At 48.9% G+C, this 14,289-nt stretch overlaps 1 protein-coding gene across 5 annotated transcripts in view; it reads left to right on the top strand.

The window, feature by feature from the left end:
• Positions 1–14,289, top strand: part of ANKRD17 (ankyrin repeat domain 17) — a 127,620-nt gene that overhangs the window by 90,574 nt on the left and 22,757 nt on the right. For all 5 annotated transcript variants that reach the window (XM_044302961.1, XM_044302966.1, XM_044302993.1 and 2 more), the window contains 5 exons: positions 9,195–9,408; positions 10,911–11,086; positions 11,887–12,049; positions 12,181–12,276; positions 12,835–12,951. In XM_044302961.1, the coding sequence (XP_044158896.1) occupies positions 9,195–9,408; positions 10,911–11,086; positions 11,887–12,049; positions 12,181–12,276; positions 12,835–12,951 (766 nt within the window). The remainder of the gene's footprint in view (positions 1–9,194; positions 9,409–10,910; positions 11,087–11,886; positions 12,050–12,180; positions 12,277–12,834; positions 12,952–14,289) is intronic.

Consider the following 14,289-nt stretch of genomic DNA (forward strand, 5'->3'; position numbering starts at 1 on the left):
TGGCCTTCATGGAACGCATGGCTTCCACGGATCCTGCGGCTAACACCAATCCGCTTCCCAGTGGTTCCAGGCTTTTTGGTGCTAAGCTGGATGAGATCATCTCGGACGCGATGGGGGGCAAGAGTACCAACCTATCCCAATCTAGATCCAAGCGCACCTTTCTAGGAACCAGTCCTTTCGTCGCTTCTCCTCTTCCAGATCTGTGGCGGCCCCCTTCCCGGGTGGCTCTCAGGACTCTCCTAAGAAGCCTGCCTTTAAGCCCCAGCCTTCCTGGCGCCTGCGGCCACAATCAGCCCGGCCTGCGGCTAACAAGCCTTAAGGGACACCCCCACCTCTTATGGCGGGGAAATTGTAACCTCTGGTTACAAAATTGAATTAGCTTCCAGACCTCCGGAGCGTTTTCTTCCCTTCTCGTGGTCCGGGCCTCGGCTCTTTTGCAGGCTGTCTCTTCCCTTTTGGACAGGGGAGTGATTGTTCCAGTCCCCCTGGAGGAGCAAGGCGCAGGTTTCTATTCCAACCTATTCGTGGTGCCAAAGAAGGAGGGATCGGTGCTATTAAACAGGTCTCTGCGGGTCCGGAGGTTCCAGATGGAATCCCTCCGATCCGTTTTTGCTTCTCTTCTTCCAGGGGAATTCCTCGCGTCGGCGGACATACAAGACGCCTATTTGCATGTCCCTATAGCAGACTCTCACCACAGGTTTCTGTGCTTCGCTGTCGCGGGCAGCATTACCAGTTTGTCGCCCTTCCCTTTGGGCTGGCTACGGCCCCTCGGGTATTCGCGAAGATCTTGGCGCTCCTCTGTACCAGGGGCATATTTATGTTGCCCTACCTGGACGACCTACTGATAAAGGCTTCCTCCCTTCCCCAGGCCAAGGACAGCGTCCGAATCGCTGTTCAGACTCTGGAGCAGTTCGGCTGGCTGATCAATGTCCAAAAAGTCATCTCTTCACCCCTCACAGAGGGTGACCTTCCTAGGGATGGTCCTGGACACCACGGTAGCTCGGATATTCCTTCCGGATTCAAAGTCCTCTTGAATTCAGGAGTTGGCGTCTCTCCTACTGTGCTTCTGACACCTCTCCATCCAGGAGTGCGTGAGGGTTCTGGAGCTGATGGTGGCCTCCTTCGAGGCTGTCCCCTTTGCCCAGTTTCACAATCTGCCTCTACAGCGGGCGATTCTGTCCTTTTTGGGACAGGACATTGCGCGGTCTGGACTTTCCGGTCCGTCTGCCTCCCTCGGGTTCGTCACCACCGATGCCAGCCTCCTTGGTTGGGGTGGTGTTCTCCAGGCCCGGACGGTGCAGGGTGTTTGGTCCACCGCCTTCCGATCAACGTGCTGGAGCTGAGATCAATTTTCCTCTCCCTTTCTCATTGGACTCCTCTCCTGGCAGGTCACCCGGTAAGGGTCCAGTCGGACAATGCTACAGCCGTGGCTTATGTCAACCCACCAGGGTGGGACCCGCAGAAGGCGGAAAAGATCCTCCAGTGGGCGGAGACTCATGTTCCAGTACTGTCGGCAGTGTACATCCCAGGGGTCGACAGTTGGAAGGTGGACTTTTTCAGCTGCAACACAGTGGATCCAGGAGAGTGGTCCTTAAATCCGGAAGTTTTTGAGGACATCTTTCTCCCAGGCTCAACAACAAGGTTCCCACGTTCCTGGCCCGTGCTCGGGACCCGGAGGCGTACGGGGTGGACGCGCTGGCGTCTCTGTGGCAAGGCTTCCCCCTCTTTTGTCTTTCCACCTCTGCCTCTACTTAGGGTTGGACGATATCAAAAATATTCAGACGATAACGATATTAAAAAATTTATCGCGATAACGATATATATCGCGATAAATACCCGTTTAAAAGAAAAAAGCCACAAGCAGGCGTTACACTGTATGGGGGGCCACACAAGGAGCCGTTACACTGTATGGGGGGCCACACAAGGAGGCGTTACACTGTATGGGGGGCCACACAAGGAGGCGTTACACTGTATGGGGGGCCACACAAGGAGGCGTTACACTGTATGGGGGGCCACACAAGGAGGCGTTACACTGTATGGGGGGCCACACAAGGAGGCGTTACACTGTATGGGGGGCCACACAAGGAGGCGTTACACTGTATGGGGGGCCACACAAGGAGGCGTTACACTGTATGGGGGGCCACACAAGGAGGCGTTACACAGTATGGGGGGCCACACAAGGAGGCGTTACACTGTATGGGGGGCCACACATGGAGGCGTTACACTGTATGGGGGGCCACACAAGGAGGCGTTACACTGTATGGGGGGGCCACACAAGGAGGCGTTACACTGTATGGGGGGGCCACACAAGGAGGCGTTACACTGTATGGGGGGCCACACAAGGAGGCGTTACACTGTATGGGGGGCCACACAAGGAGGCGTTACACTGTATGGGGGGCCACACAAGGAGGCGTTACACTGTATGGGGGGCCACACAAGGAGGCGTTACACTGTATGGGGGGCCACACAAGGAGGCGTTACACTGTATGGGGGGCCACACAAGGAGGCGTTACACTGTATGGGGGGCCACACAAGGAGGCGTTACACTGTATGGGGGCCACACAAGGAGGCGTTACACAGTATGGGGGGCCACACAAGGAGGCGTTACACAGTATGGGGGGCCACACAAGGAGGCGTTACACAGTATGGGGGGCCACACAAGGAGGCGTTACACAGTATGGGGGGCCACACAAGGAGGCGTTACACAGTATGGGGGGCCACACAAGGAGGCGTTACACAGTATGGGGGGCCACACAAGGAGGCGTTACACAGTATGGGGGGCCACACAAGGAGGCGTTACACAGTATGGGGGGCCACACAAGGAGGCGTTACACTGTATGGGGGGCCACACAAGGAGGCGTTACACTGTATGGGGGGCCACACAAGGAGGCGTTACACTGTATGGGGGGCCACACAAGGAGGCGTTACACTGTATGGGGGGCCACACAAGGAGGCGTTACACTGTATGGGGGGCCACACAAGGAGGCGTTACACTGTATGGGGGGCCACACAAGGAGGCGTTACACTGTATGGGGGGCCACACAAGGAGGCGTTACACTGTATGGGGGGCCACACAAGGAGGCGTTACACTGTATGGGGGGCCACACAAGGAGGCGTTACACTGTATGGGGGGCCACACAAGGAGGCGTTACACTGTATGGGGGGCCACACAAGGAGGCGTTACACTGTATGGGGGGCCACACAAGGAGGCGTTACACTGTATGGGGGGCCACACAAGGAGGCGTTACACTGTATGGGGGGCCACACAAGGAGGCGTTACACTGTATGGGGGGCCACACAAGGAGGCGTTACACTGTATGGGGGGCCACACAAGGAGGCGTTACACTGTATGGGGGGCCACACAAGGAGGCGTTACACTGTATGGGGGGCCACACAAGGAGGCGTTACACTGTATGGGGGGCCACACAAGGAGGCGTTACACTGTATGGGGGGCCACACAAGGAGGCGTTACACTGTATGGGGGGCCACACAAGGAGGCGTTACACTGTATGGGGGGCCACACAAGGAGGCGTTACACTGTATGGGGGGCCACACAAGGAGGCGTTACACTGTATGGGGGGCCACACAAGGAGGCGTTACACTGTATGGGGGGCCACACAAGGAGGCGTTACACTGTATGGGGGGCCACACAAGGAGGCGTTACACTGTATGGGGGGCCACACAAGGAGGCGTTACACTGTATGGGGGGCCACACAAGGAGGCGTTACACTGTATGGGGGGCCACACAAGGAGGCGTTACACTGTATGGGGGGCCACACAAGGAGGCGTTACACTGTATGGGGGGCCACACAAGGAGGCGTTACACTGTATGGGGGGCCACACAAGGAGGCGTTACACTGTATGGGGGGCCACACAAGGAGGCGTTACACTGTATGGGGGGCCACACAAGGAGGCGTTACACTGTATGGGGGGCCACACAAGGAGGCGTTACACTGTATGGGGGGCCACACAAGGAGGCGTTACACTGTATGGGGGGCCACACAAGGAGGCGTTACACTGTATGGGGGGCCACACAAGGAGGCGTTACACTGTATGGGGGGCCACACAAGGAGGCGTTACACTGTATGGGGGGCCACACAAGGAGGCGTTACACTGTATGGGGGGCCACACAAGGAGGCGTTACACTGTATGGGGGGCCACACAAGGAGGCGTTACACTGTATGGGGGGCCACACAAGGAGGCGTTACACTGTATGGGGGGCCACACAAGGAGGCGTTACACTGTATGGGGGGCCACACAAGGAGGCGTTGCACTGTATGGGGGGGGCCACAAGGAGCGTTATAATAAGGTCTTATGGGAGCGAGGAGGAGGGAGAGCCGGGGCGGCCGCTGCGGGAAGTAGTAAGTTTATAACTTTGTCATCAGACAGCAGGAAAAGTCTCTCCAGAGACAGTACTCACAAGGCGCCCGACACTGGTGGGTGACGACGGTGATTATGTCAGATGGTGGGTGGAGACTTGACTAAGGGAGGCGGAGCAAGAAGGAGGCAGGCCAGGAGCGAGAGGAAGAGCAAGGTGCAGGGGCGGGCGGTAAGTGATCAGTCAGTTCCTGAAGGCGAGTTGTTAGAAGCGGGCGGACGCACGTTTAGAAGAGGTCAGCGCACAATGTGCGCTGACCTCTTTGATGACGTCACAAAATACCGCGGTATTTAGGAAACGGCGATATCGCCATATCGCCGTTTTTTTAATACCGCGGTATATCGTGATACCGGTATATTGCCCAACCCTACCTCTACTACCGAAGGTTCTTCGCAAAATCACGTCGGAAGGGATTCCGACCATTCTCATCGCCCCTGATTGGCCTCGCCGCGCCTGGTTCTCGGATGTTCCGTGGCCTCTTCCTCTCAGGGAGGACCTACTGTATCAAGGACCGCTCTTCCACCAGAATTTACGGTCTCTTCGTTTAACGGCGTGGCTGTTGAGTCCGCCATCCTGAAGAGGGGCTTCTCAGACTCTGTGGTGAAGACCATGATCAAGGCCAGAAAACCAGTTTCCTCCCGGATGTACTATCGTACCTGGAAGGCCTTTCTTGCCTTTTGTGAGAAACTGGGCGTTTTTCCCCTTCGTTTCTCGGTTCCGGTGGTCCTCTCCTCCTTTCTCCAGTCGGGTCTTGAGATGGGGATGTCGTTGAGCTCTCTGAAGGGTCAGGTCTCTGCTCTGGCCATTTTCTTTCAGCGAGCCCTGGCTCTGCTCGGTCCAGTGAGGACCTTCCTACAAAGGGTGACTCATTCGGTCCCTCCGTATGTTCCTCCCCTGCCCCCCTGGGATCTCAATTTGGTTCTGTCTTCTCTCCAGGCGGCTCCCTTTGAGCCTCTGAGGGAGGTTTCTTTGAATCTTCTCACATGGAAGGTGGTCTATTTGGTGGCCATCACCCCGATCTGGAGGGTATCGGAGCTGGCTGCTCTTTCCTCTAGGGAGCACTTTTTGGTCTTCCACCAGGATAAGGTGGTGCTTCGCCTGGTCCCTTCATTTTTGCCCAAGGTGGTCTCCGCCTTCCACCTTAATGAGGATATAGTCCTGCCCTCTTTTTGTCCATTCCTGGCGAACAGCAAGGAGCGCGCTTTCCATTCCCTGGACGTTGTATGTGCTCTGCGAGTGTACCTGTCGGTTACTGCCTCTTTCTGCCGTACGGATTCCCTTTTCGTGATTCATGAAGGGCTTCATAAAGGTCTGGTGGCTTCCCAGGTCTCGGTAGCCCGATGCATATTGCCTCGGCCTATCGTGCCCCTGGCAGGGTTCTCCCAGCTGGGGTTACCGTGTAGCGGTCAGAGGAAGGAGAGACCGCAAAGCAGGATTCAAGTACAGTACAGCGGACAAGGAGACTGAAGATAAACCGGCTTTATTAAGGAGCAAAAGGAAACTGCCGGAAAACCTGAACAACAATACAGTACCACCACACCAGAGGCACAATGAGTTAAAGACAGGAATGGTATGAACAGGTGAACATAAATCAACAACAATGGCAATGGAGTTTTGCATATACACAGAATAAACTAAACAGTAAGCAGTCAGCTTGCAAGCTATTCTCACTACCAATTGCCTATCTAGCCCTGCTACCCAGAGGACGCTTCTACAGCGCCCTGACTAAGTCCCTGACTCTATAACCTATCACAGGAAAGCACCGATGCCACTCACAGTTCTGCAGATTCTCCTGGGTACAATAAGATGCAGTCTGGATCCAGGTCCGGTCGCTTGCTTGGCTGTCTTTCTCTCTGGTCACAACAGATGCAGATCTCCACCTAGTTCCAGCTCTGGCAGGAAGGATCCAGCTGGTACTAGTCTCTATACGGGGTCCCACTCCTCTGAAACACACCGTGAAATCCTCTGTGTGCAGCTCCACAGCTGTCAGGAAAATCTCAGCTAATATAGCCTCCTGCTGCTCCAGTCCTTTACTGTTGTCTCTCTGCAGTCCATCTCTCCCTGTCATCTCAGCAAGGCCCCAGCAACTTCTGGAACAGCCCGGGAAAAACTTCTTAACTCTTTCTTAGCCTTTGGCCAGCACAACTCGGGTTCCTGTTTAGTCACAGTGGCCTCTGGTGGCCGGAGGGAAACATGACAGTCTGCATAGATAGAAGTGCTGGAAATACTGCTGGTTGATTCAGGGCTGCCTCTTAAAACCGCGCACTCCTCCTGGGCGAGGCGTTATCGCGCCTCGGCATCTCAACTTTGTAAGGCGGCCACCTGGTCCTCCTTGCATACCTTTACAAAGTTTTACCAACTGCAATCTTTGGCATCAGCTGATGCTGTCCTTGGGCGCAAGGTATTGCAGGTGGTGGTTCCTGTTTGACTGCTGGGCGTTTCCCACTGGAGGTGCAGATTTTTCCCACCCCATAGACTGCTCTGGGACGTCCCATGGTCTGTGTCCTCCAATGGAATGTGCGAGAAAAGGAGTTACTTTTATTCTTTTTTTTTTTTTTTTTTTGTGAAACTCACCTGTAAAATCTTTTTCTTGACTTTTCCATTGGGGGACACAGCTCCCTCCCATTCTTGCCTGTTGTAGGAAGGGTTGGTTTAGTTCTTCGGGACCTGAAGGTTGTCTGTACGATGGCGGTGTTCCTTTGTTCTGGTCTCTATTGCTTTGGTCTCCTTCTCCTACTGCTTTTGCACGCACTGGGGTCCTCCTGGTGGAGCATGGGGGTATAGCCCGGGGAGGAGGAGCTCTCTTGGGAGTTGTAGTTTTACCACAGCTGGAGTGCTGGAGATTAGCTATCACAAACCTAGGCTATACCCATGGTCTGTGTCCCCAAATGGAAAAGACTATATAAAGATTTTACAGGGCAGTTTTACAAAAAAAAAATCTCCTTTTTGGGGTCCATATGACTTTTTAATCGCTTGGTATTACACCTTTTGTTATGTAAGGTGTCAAAAATAAGCTTTTTACACATTTTATGTTTTTATTTCTTTTTTACGGTGTTGACCAGACTGGGTGGATCATGTTATATTTTTATACAGCAGGTTGTTACGCACACGGTGATACATAATATGCCTTTTTTTTTTTTTTTTTCTTTTTTTTTTTATGATTATTTTTTTAATTTTTTTTCTTTTACAATTTTTTCCCTTTATGGGAAAGGGGCTTTTTTTCTTTTAATTGAAGCTTTTTTTTTTTTTTTTTAAACACTTATTTCACTTTTAATATTTTTTTTTATTTTTGTCCCACTATGGGACTTCAACATTACAGGGTCTGATCCCTGTTTCAATGCAGCACCATACAGTATTGTACGACGTTAACCATCAATGTAATACACTGATAGTTTGCCTATGAGACCCAGCCTGGGGGCTAGGGCTCATAGGCCTCCGTACATGCCAGGCCCCAAGGCCTTGGAATGGCTTGGGGCTGCCATGGCAACCATTGGGTCCACGCCACCGCAGTGCGGGGACCCGGTGGCTGAGAGGGAGCGCAAACCTCCCATATGACAGCGGCGTATGAGGGGTTAATCCACCAGCATCTACGTTATCACTGATGCTGGTGGATTCAGCAGGGATCCGGCTGTCAGTAACCGCTGGATCCGTGCTGCTGATTGCCGGAACGCTCTCATCCTGGATCCTTATGGTGTTAATGGAAGAGCCTGCATCCAGTCCCGGCGGTCATGTAAGCACTGTAGTATCCACAGTGTGACGGAGGGGTTAGTACTGAGCAGACTGTCTTCCCTCCACATGTCAGTACACAGCAAGGTTTTCACGAAAGCCTGGAGAACCCCTTTTAATGATTGAGTGGATATGTATCCAGCAAAGAAACCATTCTAGTGGTCGAGCGTGTAATAGTTTTTATCTTTTTCTTTTCTTCCATGAATGGGGGAAGGTCTCTTGTGGATATAGTTTAGGCTACTTTCACACTAGCGTTCGTCGGTCCGCTCGTGAGCTCCGTTTGAAGGGGCTCACGAGCGGACCCGAACGCAGCCGTCCAGCCCTGATGCAGTCTGAATGGAGCGGATCCGCTCAGACTGCATCAGTCTGGCGGCGTTCAGCCTCCGCTCCGCTCGCCTCCGCACGGACAGGCGGACAGCTGAACGCTGCTTGCAGCGTTCGGGTGTCCGCCTGGCCGTGCGGAGGCGTGCGGATCCGTCCAGACTTACAATGTAAGTCAATGGGGACGGATCCGTTTGAAGATGCCACAATATGGCTCAATCTTCAGGCGGATCCGTCCCCCATTGACTTTACATTGAAAGTCTGGACGGATCCGTACGAGGCTATTTTCACACTTAGCTGTTATATGCTAAAATAATGCAGACGGATCCGTTCTGAACGGAGCCTCCGTCTGCATTATTATGATCGGATCCGTTCAGAACGGATCCGATCAAACGCTAGTGTGAAAGTAGCCTCACTGGTGTTTGTCCTTGGTCACAATTTATTCATGGGGCTAATGTGTTCCTGTTTTTTAAGTTGCAGAAATGTCATGTATTCACCCATGGGCTGTGGCTCAGTCGGCCATTTTGCTTCAGTGTTTGGATACCAGATTTTTTATTTCTGTCCCCGGTGCACAGGTTGAAGCATCTGTTTTCATCTAACTTCCTGGAAAAATCCTCACTTAGGATTGCTTTAATTTTCTTTCAGTTTTACATGATTTATTTTTGTCATTTTCACAAACTAATGGTCACAGTAAAGGAAGACAGAATGTTAATCTGCAGGTCATTTTGTGATTAAATTAGTGTTGTAAAATGAGTTTTTACTTTCCTAGAACTGGTAGCAAGTTGGGAATATCTCCCTTGATGTTGGCAGCCATGAATGGGCACACTGCTGCTGTTAAGTTGCTCTTGGATATGGGTTCAGACATCAACGCACAGATAGAAACCAATCGAAACACAGCACTTACTCTGGCCTGCTTCCAGGGAAGAACTGAAGTGGTCAGCTTGCTGCTCGACAGGAAAGCGAATGTGGAGCATCGAGCTAAGGTAAATGAAACCAGAGGAATATTACAAAAATTACGACTTTTCATGCGAATTTTCATAAATCTGTTTGCCAGTGTGAGAGAGTTAACACAAGCCACTTACTAATGTATTTTCCATGTTGCCTCCTTTGCTGGCTGGATTTATTTTTCCATCACATTATTTGCTGCTTGTTTCAATGGTTAAAGACCACCCTGCAATCCATCAGTGGTGGTCATACTTGCACATTATAGGAAGAGCACTAGCCTATGCACACTCCCATGGTCCAGGCTGAATTGTAGGGTGGTTGTAACCATGGAAACGAGGAGTGTAAAATATGATTGAAAAATAACTCCAGCCAGAAAAGGAGGCTATATGGACAATAACAATATATTAAGTGCCTTGTATTAACTTTCTCAACATCATGATAAATGCTATTTGCTGAAGTGAGACAGCCCTTTAAAATATGAAGCATGAAGTAGTGATGAATCCCAGTGAAGATCTGCTTAGTCAGCTTCTCCCATGCTGCGATAGCTGCTTACAGTCAACGGCAGTTTATAGAATTAACTGCACAGCAAATTTAGGTAGACTTCACATGCATGGTGCCATTTAGCTAGCCTTTAGTGTTCTACACTGCTGGCTTTGTGGTGGCATGTCCTTCACACGTCTTTTCTCAAATGACACACTGCTTTTGACCCAGATTAGACTTAGACTGAGATGGAAAGCAGCTCAGCAGTACTAATACCGTGCCCTTCTTTGTCTTACATGGCCACAGGGAATACATAAAAAATGTTGGGATGGTTCCCTTTTTTACCCACTATATAAACATTTGTCCCCATTTTATTCTCTGTCTGAGTTGGACAGATTGCTAAATTTTATAACCAAAATTCATTTTTTACCTTTGCATTTCCTGTAGTATTATCTATTGGTACTGTTCTCTAGTCTGTGCTCATTAACATCTGTGAATAATAAAGTTGGTAAAATGGGTATTTTGGACGTGACAAGTTATCTCCTATCCTTTAGGGCCCATTCTTATGATCGATGGGGGTCCCAGCAGGTGGACCCTCTTTAATCTAAATAGTTATCCCCTATCCTGTGCACAACCAGAATAGCCATTTGTTTGACATCCCTACAACATGCACTAAGAAGTCTTGAATGGATGTGAGGAGTCTACTGACGTGCACATTTTTACAAGTTTGTGTGGGGACACCGTTCTACTTGAGCTTGTAAGGCCTTCTCCATATGGCAGTGTTTTGGTCAGTGATTGTGAACCAAAACCAGGCTACACAGAGATAAGGTATAAGGGAAAGATCTGCCCCTGTTCTGTTTAGAGACACTTCTGGTTTTGACGCCCAATCACTGATGGAAATTGCTGACCAAACACTGAGATGAACAGGTCTAAATGTGGTGATTCAAAATGTCAATTTAATAGTAGAAGTACAGTCATCTTTACTAGAAATCTTCACAGATGTCTTGGCTTTGAAATCCTGACTTCTTTCAGGTATATAAGTAATTGGTTTGTCTTACAGACTGGCCTAACGCCATTAATGGAAGCTGCATCTGGCGGTTATGCAGAAGTAGGCCGGGTTCTTCTCGACAAAGGTGCAGATGTTAATGCCCCCCCTGTGCCATCGTCAAGGGATACGGCTTTGACCATTGCTGCGGACAAGGGCCATTACAAGTTTTGTGAGCTACTTATCAGCAGGTACATCCAGAAACCATTATCAGTAGATGCGGCTGTTTAGTATGCAACGTTCAAAGATTTCCCCTTATACATCTACTAAGTATTAGCAGCTTATCAGACACCTAATAATTTAACACCATTTGTACCCCACGCATTTGACCAGACCATTGTGGTTATACTCTTCGCTGTCATGTGCATTGTCCGAGACTTACTCTTGCTTGAAGGATAAGGCACTATTTATCACAGGGATCAGGCTATCTGTTATTGATTGGCTTACTTAGAGGCAGAAATTAGGCTAAATGTTGGCACAGAATGTCCCCCGTTGGGCAATGCACCTTTTCCTCATGAAACCAGGCCCTTTTCCCAGTAAAACAGGCCCCTTTTTCGCCATAGGCACAGAGCTTTCACTAAACCTAGATGTCACACATTTCCAATATTTTGGTGCAGTTTACTCCGAAAGTTAAGTGCCCTCACATTAGTAATTGTGAGCATATGCGTTAGAGCCCCTATACATATATATCTGGCTCAGTTCCCCTGCGGTGTGAAGAAGAAAAAATAAATTGTGGAAACTTAGCCAGAACTGATCCTATAGTTTTTGTATTGGATCGTTCTCGTATATCCAGCACATCAGTTGTGATGCTGGATGTCAAATAGTTCCAGACAGAAAACTGCTGCATGCGGAGCCATCTGTGTACAGACGCCGGATCTGTGCTCAGAAGTGTAGTACATATATCAGTTGTGTCCGGCTCCAGCATGAAATAACTGGCCAGGCATCACTGATGCCCGTGAAGGTAGCCTGAAACGTTTTTTTCTTTTTCCAGGGGAGCTCACATTGATGTGCGGAACAAGAAGGGGAATACTCCGCTCTGGCTGGCAGCAAATGGAGGTCATTTGGATGTTGTACAGCTGCTTGTCCAAGCGGGAGCAGATGTTGATGCAGCAGACAACAGAAAAATAACCCCATTAATGGCGGCTTTTAGAAAGGTATTTTCTTGGTCCAGTTGAATCGAATTTTGAATATGCCCTGCTGCCATTACCCCTGTATATTTTATGTTTTTGGATCTGGTGTTGTAGAAGCGTTTAGCAGTTAATGCCGATTCTTTCTTTTATTGCAGGGTCACGTTAAAGTGGTGCGTTACCTTGTCAAAGAAGTAAACCAGTTCCCATCAGATTCCGAGTGCATGAGATATATAGCAACGATTACAGATAAGGTAAGTCAGCCTTAGCAGATTGGTTAGCGCAGAAGCACACACTGCAAGTAAGATGTATTTATGGTGTACCAACTTACTTTTTTCAGTTGAACATGGAATCTTTAATTTCCTAATGATTCCTTTGGCACTTAAGGTTTCTGCATTCTTATCTGATTTGTGAAGTGAATGTAAGGGATATTATAGCAAGTTAATATTTAGAATTCTGCTACTTGCATTTCTGTCTTGTAGGCTTATTTAGAAAGGTCAGACCTCAATAACCGGTGTACATCTGCGTAGCTGGTAAGGTTGTAAGCACTCAGTGTGGATCAGTATTTGGGACTACATTTTAGGTCTAAATATTCCCATTTAAGCAATGCTATTACAATATATACACCTTATCCTGCTGTTTAAAGAAAATACCAAGATTCCCCAAAGCTACCAATCAGATTAATTTTCTGTACTGCTGGGAAAAATGACATCCGATTTCCTAGGACTGACTGGTTCTTAGAACAGCTTTTATGAACAGGACCCATTGTGTTTCTTGGAGGACAATTAATCTTCTGTATGATGTGATTTCAGGAGATGTTAAAGAAGTGCCACCTCTGTATGGAATCAATTGTACAAGCCAAAGACAGGCAAGCTGCTGAAGCTAACAAGAATGCAAGTATCCTCTTGGAGGAGCTGGATCTAGAGAAGGTAGATATTCTACAGATGTTTCAAGAACACATTTCCTTAAAGGAGTATTCCCATCTGGATATTTTTTGGCATCTATCATATGAATATGGCCCTGATTTGGATGAAGAGCAAGCGCCACATGCGTGGCTTTTTCCCTTCACTACTATGGGAACTAAGCTTACATCTCACTGTAAACGTCCAGATGGGACTGCCCCTTTAAGGATGCCAACTACACTAACTTTAATTTTTTATTTTTTTAACTTGCCTTTTTTCCAGACTCTTTCGATAGAGAAATCTATGGGAAAACACATCACCAACAAAAAGAAACAAGCCAAGGAACTATCTTAGAGGACCTTTCACTACTCCTGACATGCCTGTTTTAATAGCTTCATGCATTCCCAATGTAATAACAACTCTGGAGTATCTATTCTTATGACTCTACGTTGTGCTATTCCTGCATTATTTCTACTAGAAGTTATGAATGAATTGCTATTAGCCTTCAGTAAGGTTACAGAGGGGAGCTAACCAGTTGGAGGTGTGTACTTGCACAGTCTGACACTATCAATCAGTGCTGCCATTTTCAGACTGTGCAGGTACACACCCCCCCCCCCCCCCCCCCCCCCTCTGTACCCTTACTGCAGACTGCTAGCAATAATTATTCATAACTTCTTGTAGACATGGAGGAATAGGACAACATAGAGACCTAAGAATAGATGCTCCAGAATTATTACACAGGGAATGCATGAAGCTATTAAAATAGGCATGTCGGGTGTGGTGACAGGTCCCCTTTAAGGGGTCCAGATAGGAGCAACCATGAGTTTCCAAATTGTGGCAAGACTTTTCAGTCTTGTATCCCCTGCATTTCTTTTTTCCATAAATGGAGACAAGTAGTTCTTGCTACTGGTGTTTTTTTGTTAATTGGGCGGCTTTCTTGTATCTTGGGTGCCTTCTCCCCACTTCCCTTTAAACACTGCATGTTGAAGCTTTTTTTGTGTGTGTGTGGGTGGCTTGTTGGCTTCTGTAGGGAATTTAATAAAATTACACATGGCAGGGGAAAAAGTTTTAGTAGTGACGACAAGCGCCAGAGATAATTCGTAAGTAGGGACCCCAATAGGAACATGTCTCATTAACAATACAGTCCAAATTGCAGGCAGTGTGTTGTAGAGCTTGAGTAGCTGAGCAGATTTATATATTGTTTTATGATAAAGATGTAACCTTTTTTTCACATTTCAATCTCTGCTCTTTCTGTGCTTAGGAGACCAGTGGGCAGTCCTCCTAGTTTTCACTGTATTACTGTGCATGGAGAGGTAATGTCAGTCACTGATTAGAACTGCGCTCTGGACTACTAAGCCCAATATT

Source organism: Bufo gargarizans, chromosome 1 (genome assembly GCF_014858855.1).
Source record: "Bufo gargarizans isolate SCDJY-AF-19 chromosome 1, ASM1485885v1, whole genome shotgun sequence".
Lineage (NCBI taxonomy): Eukaryota > Metazoa > Chordata > Amphibia > Anura > Bufonidae > Bufo > Bufo gargarizans.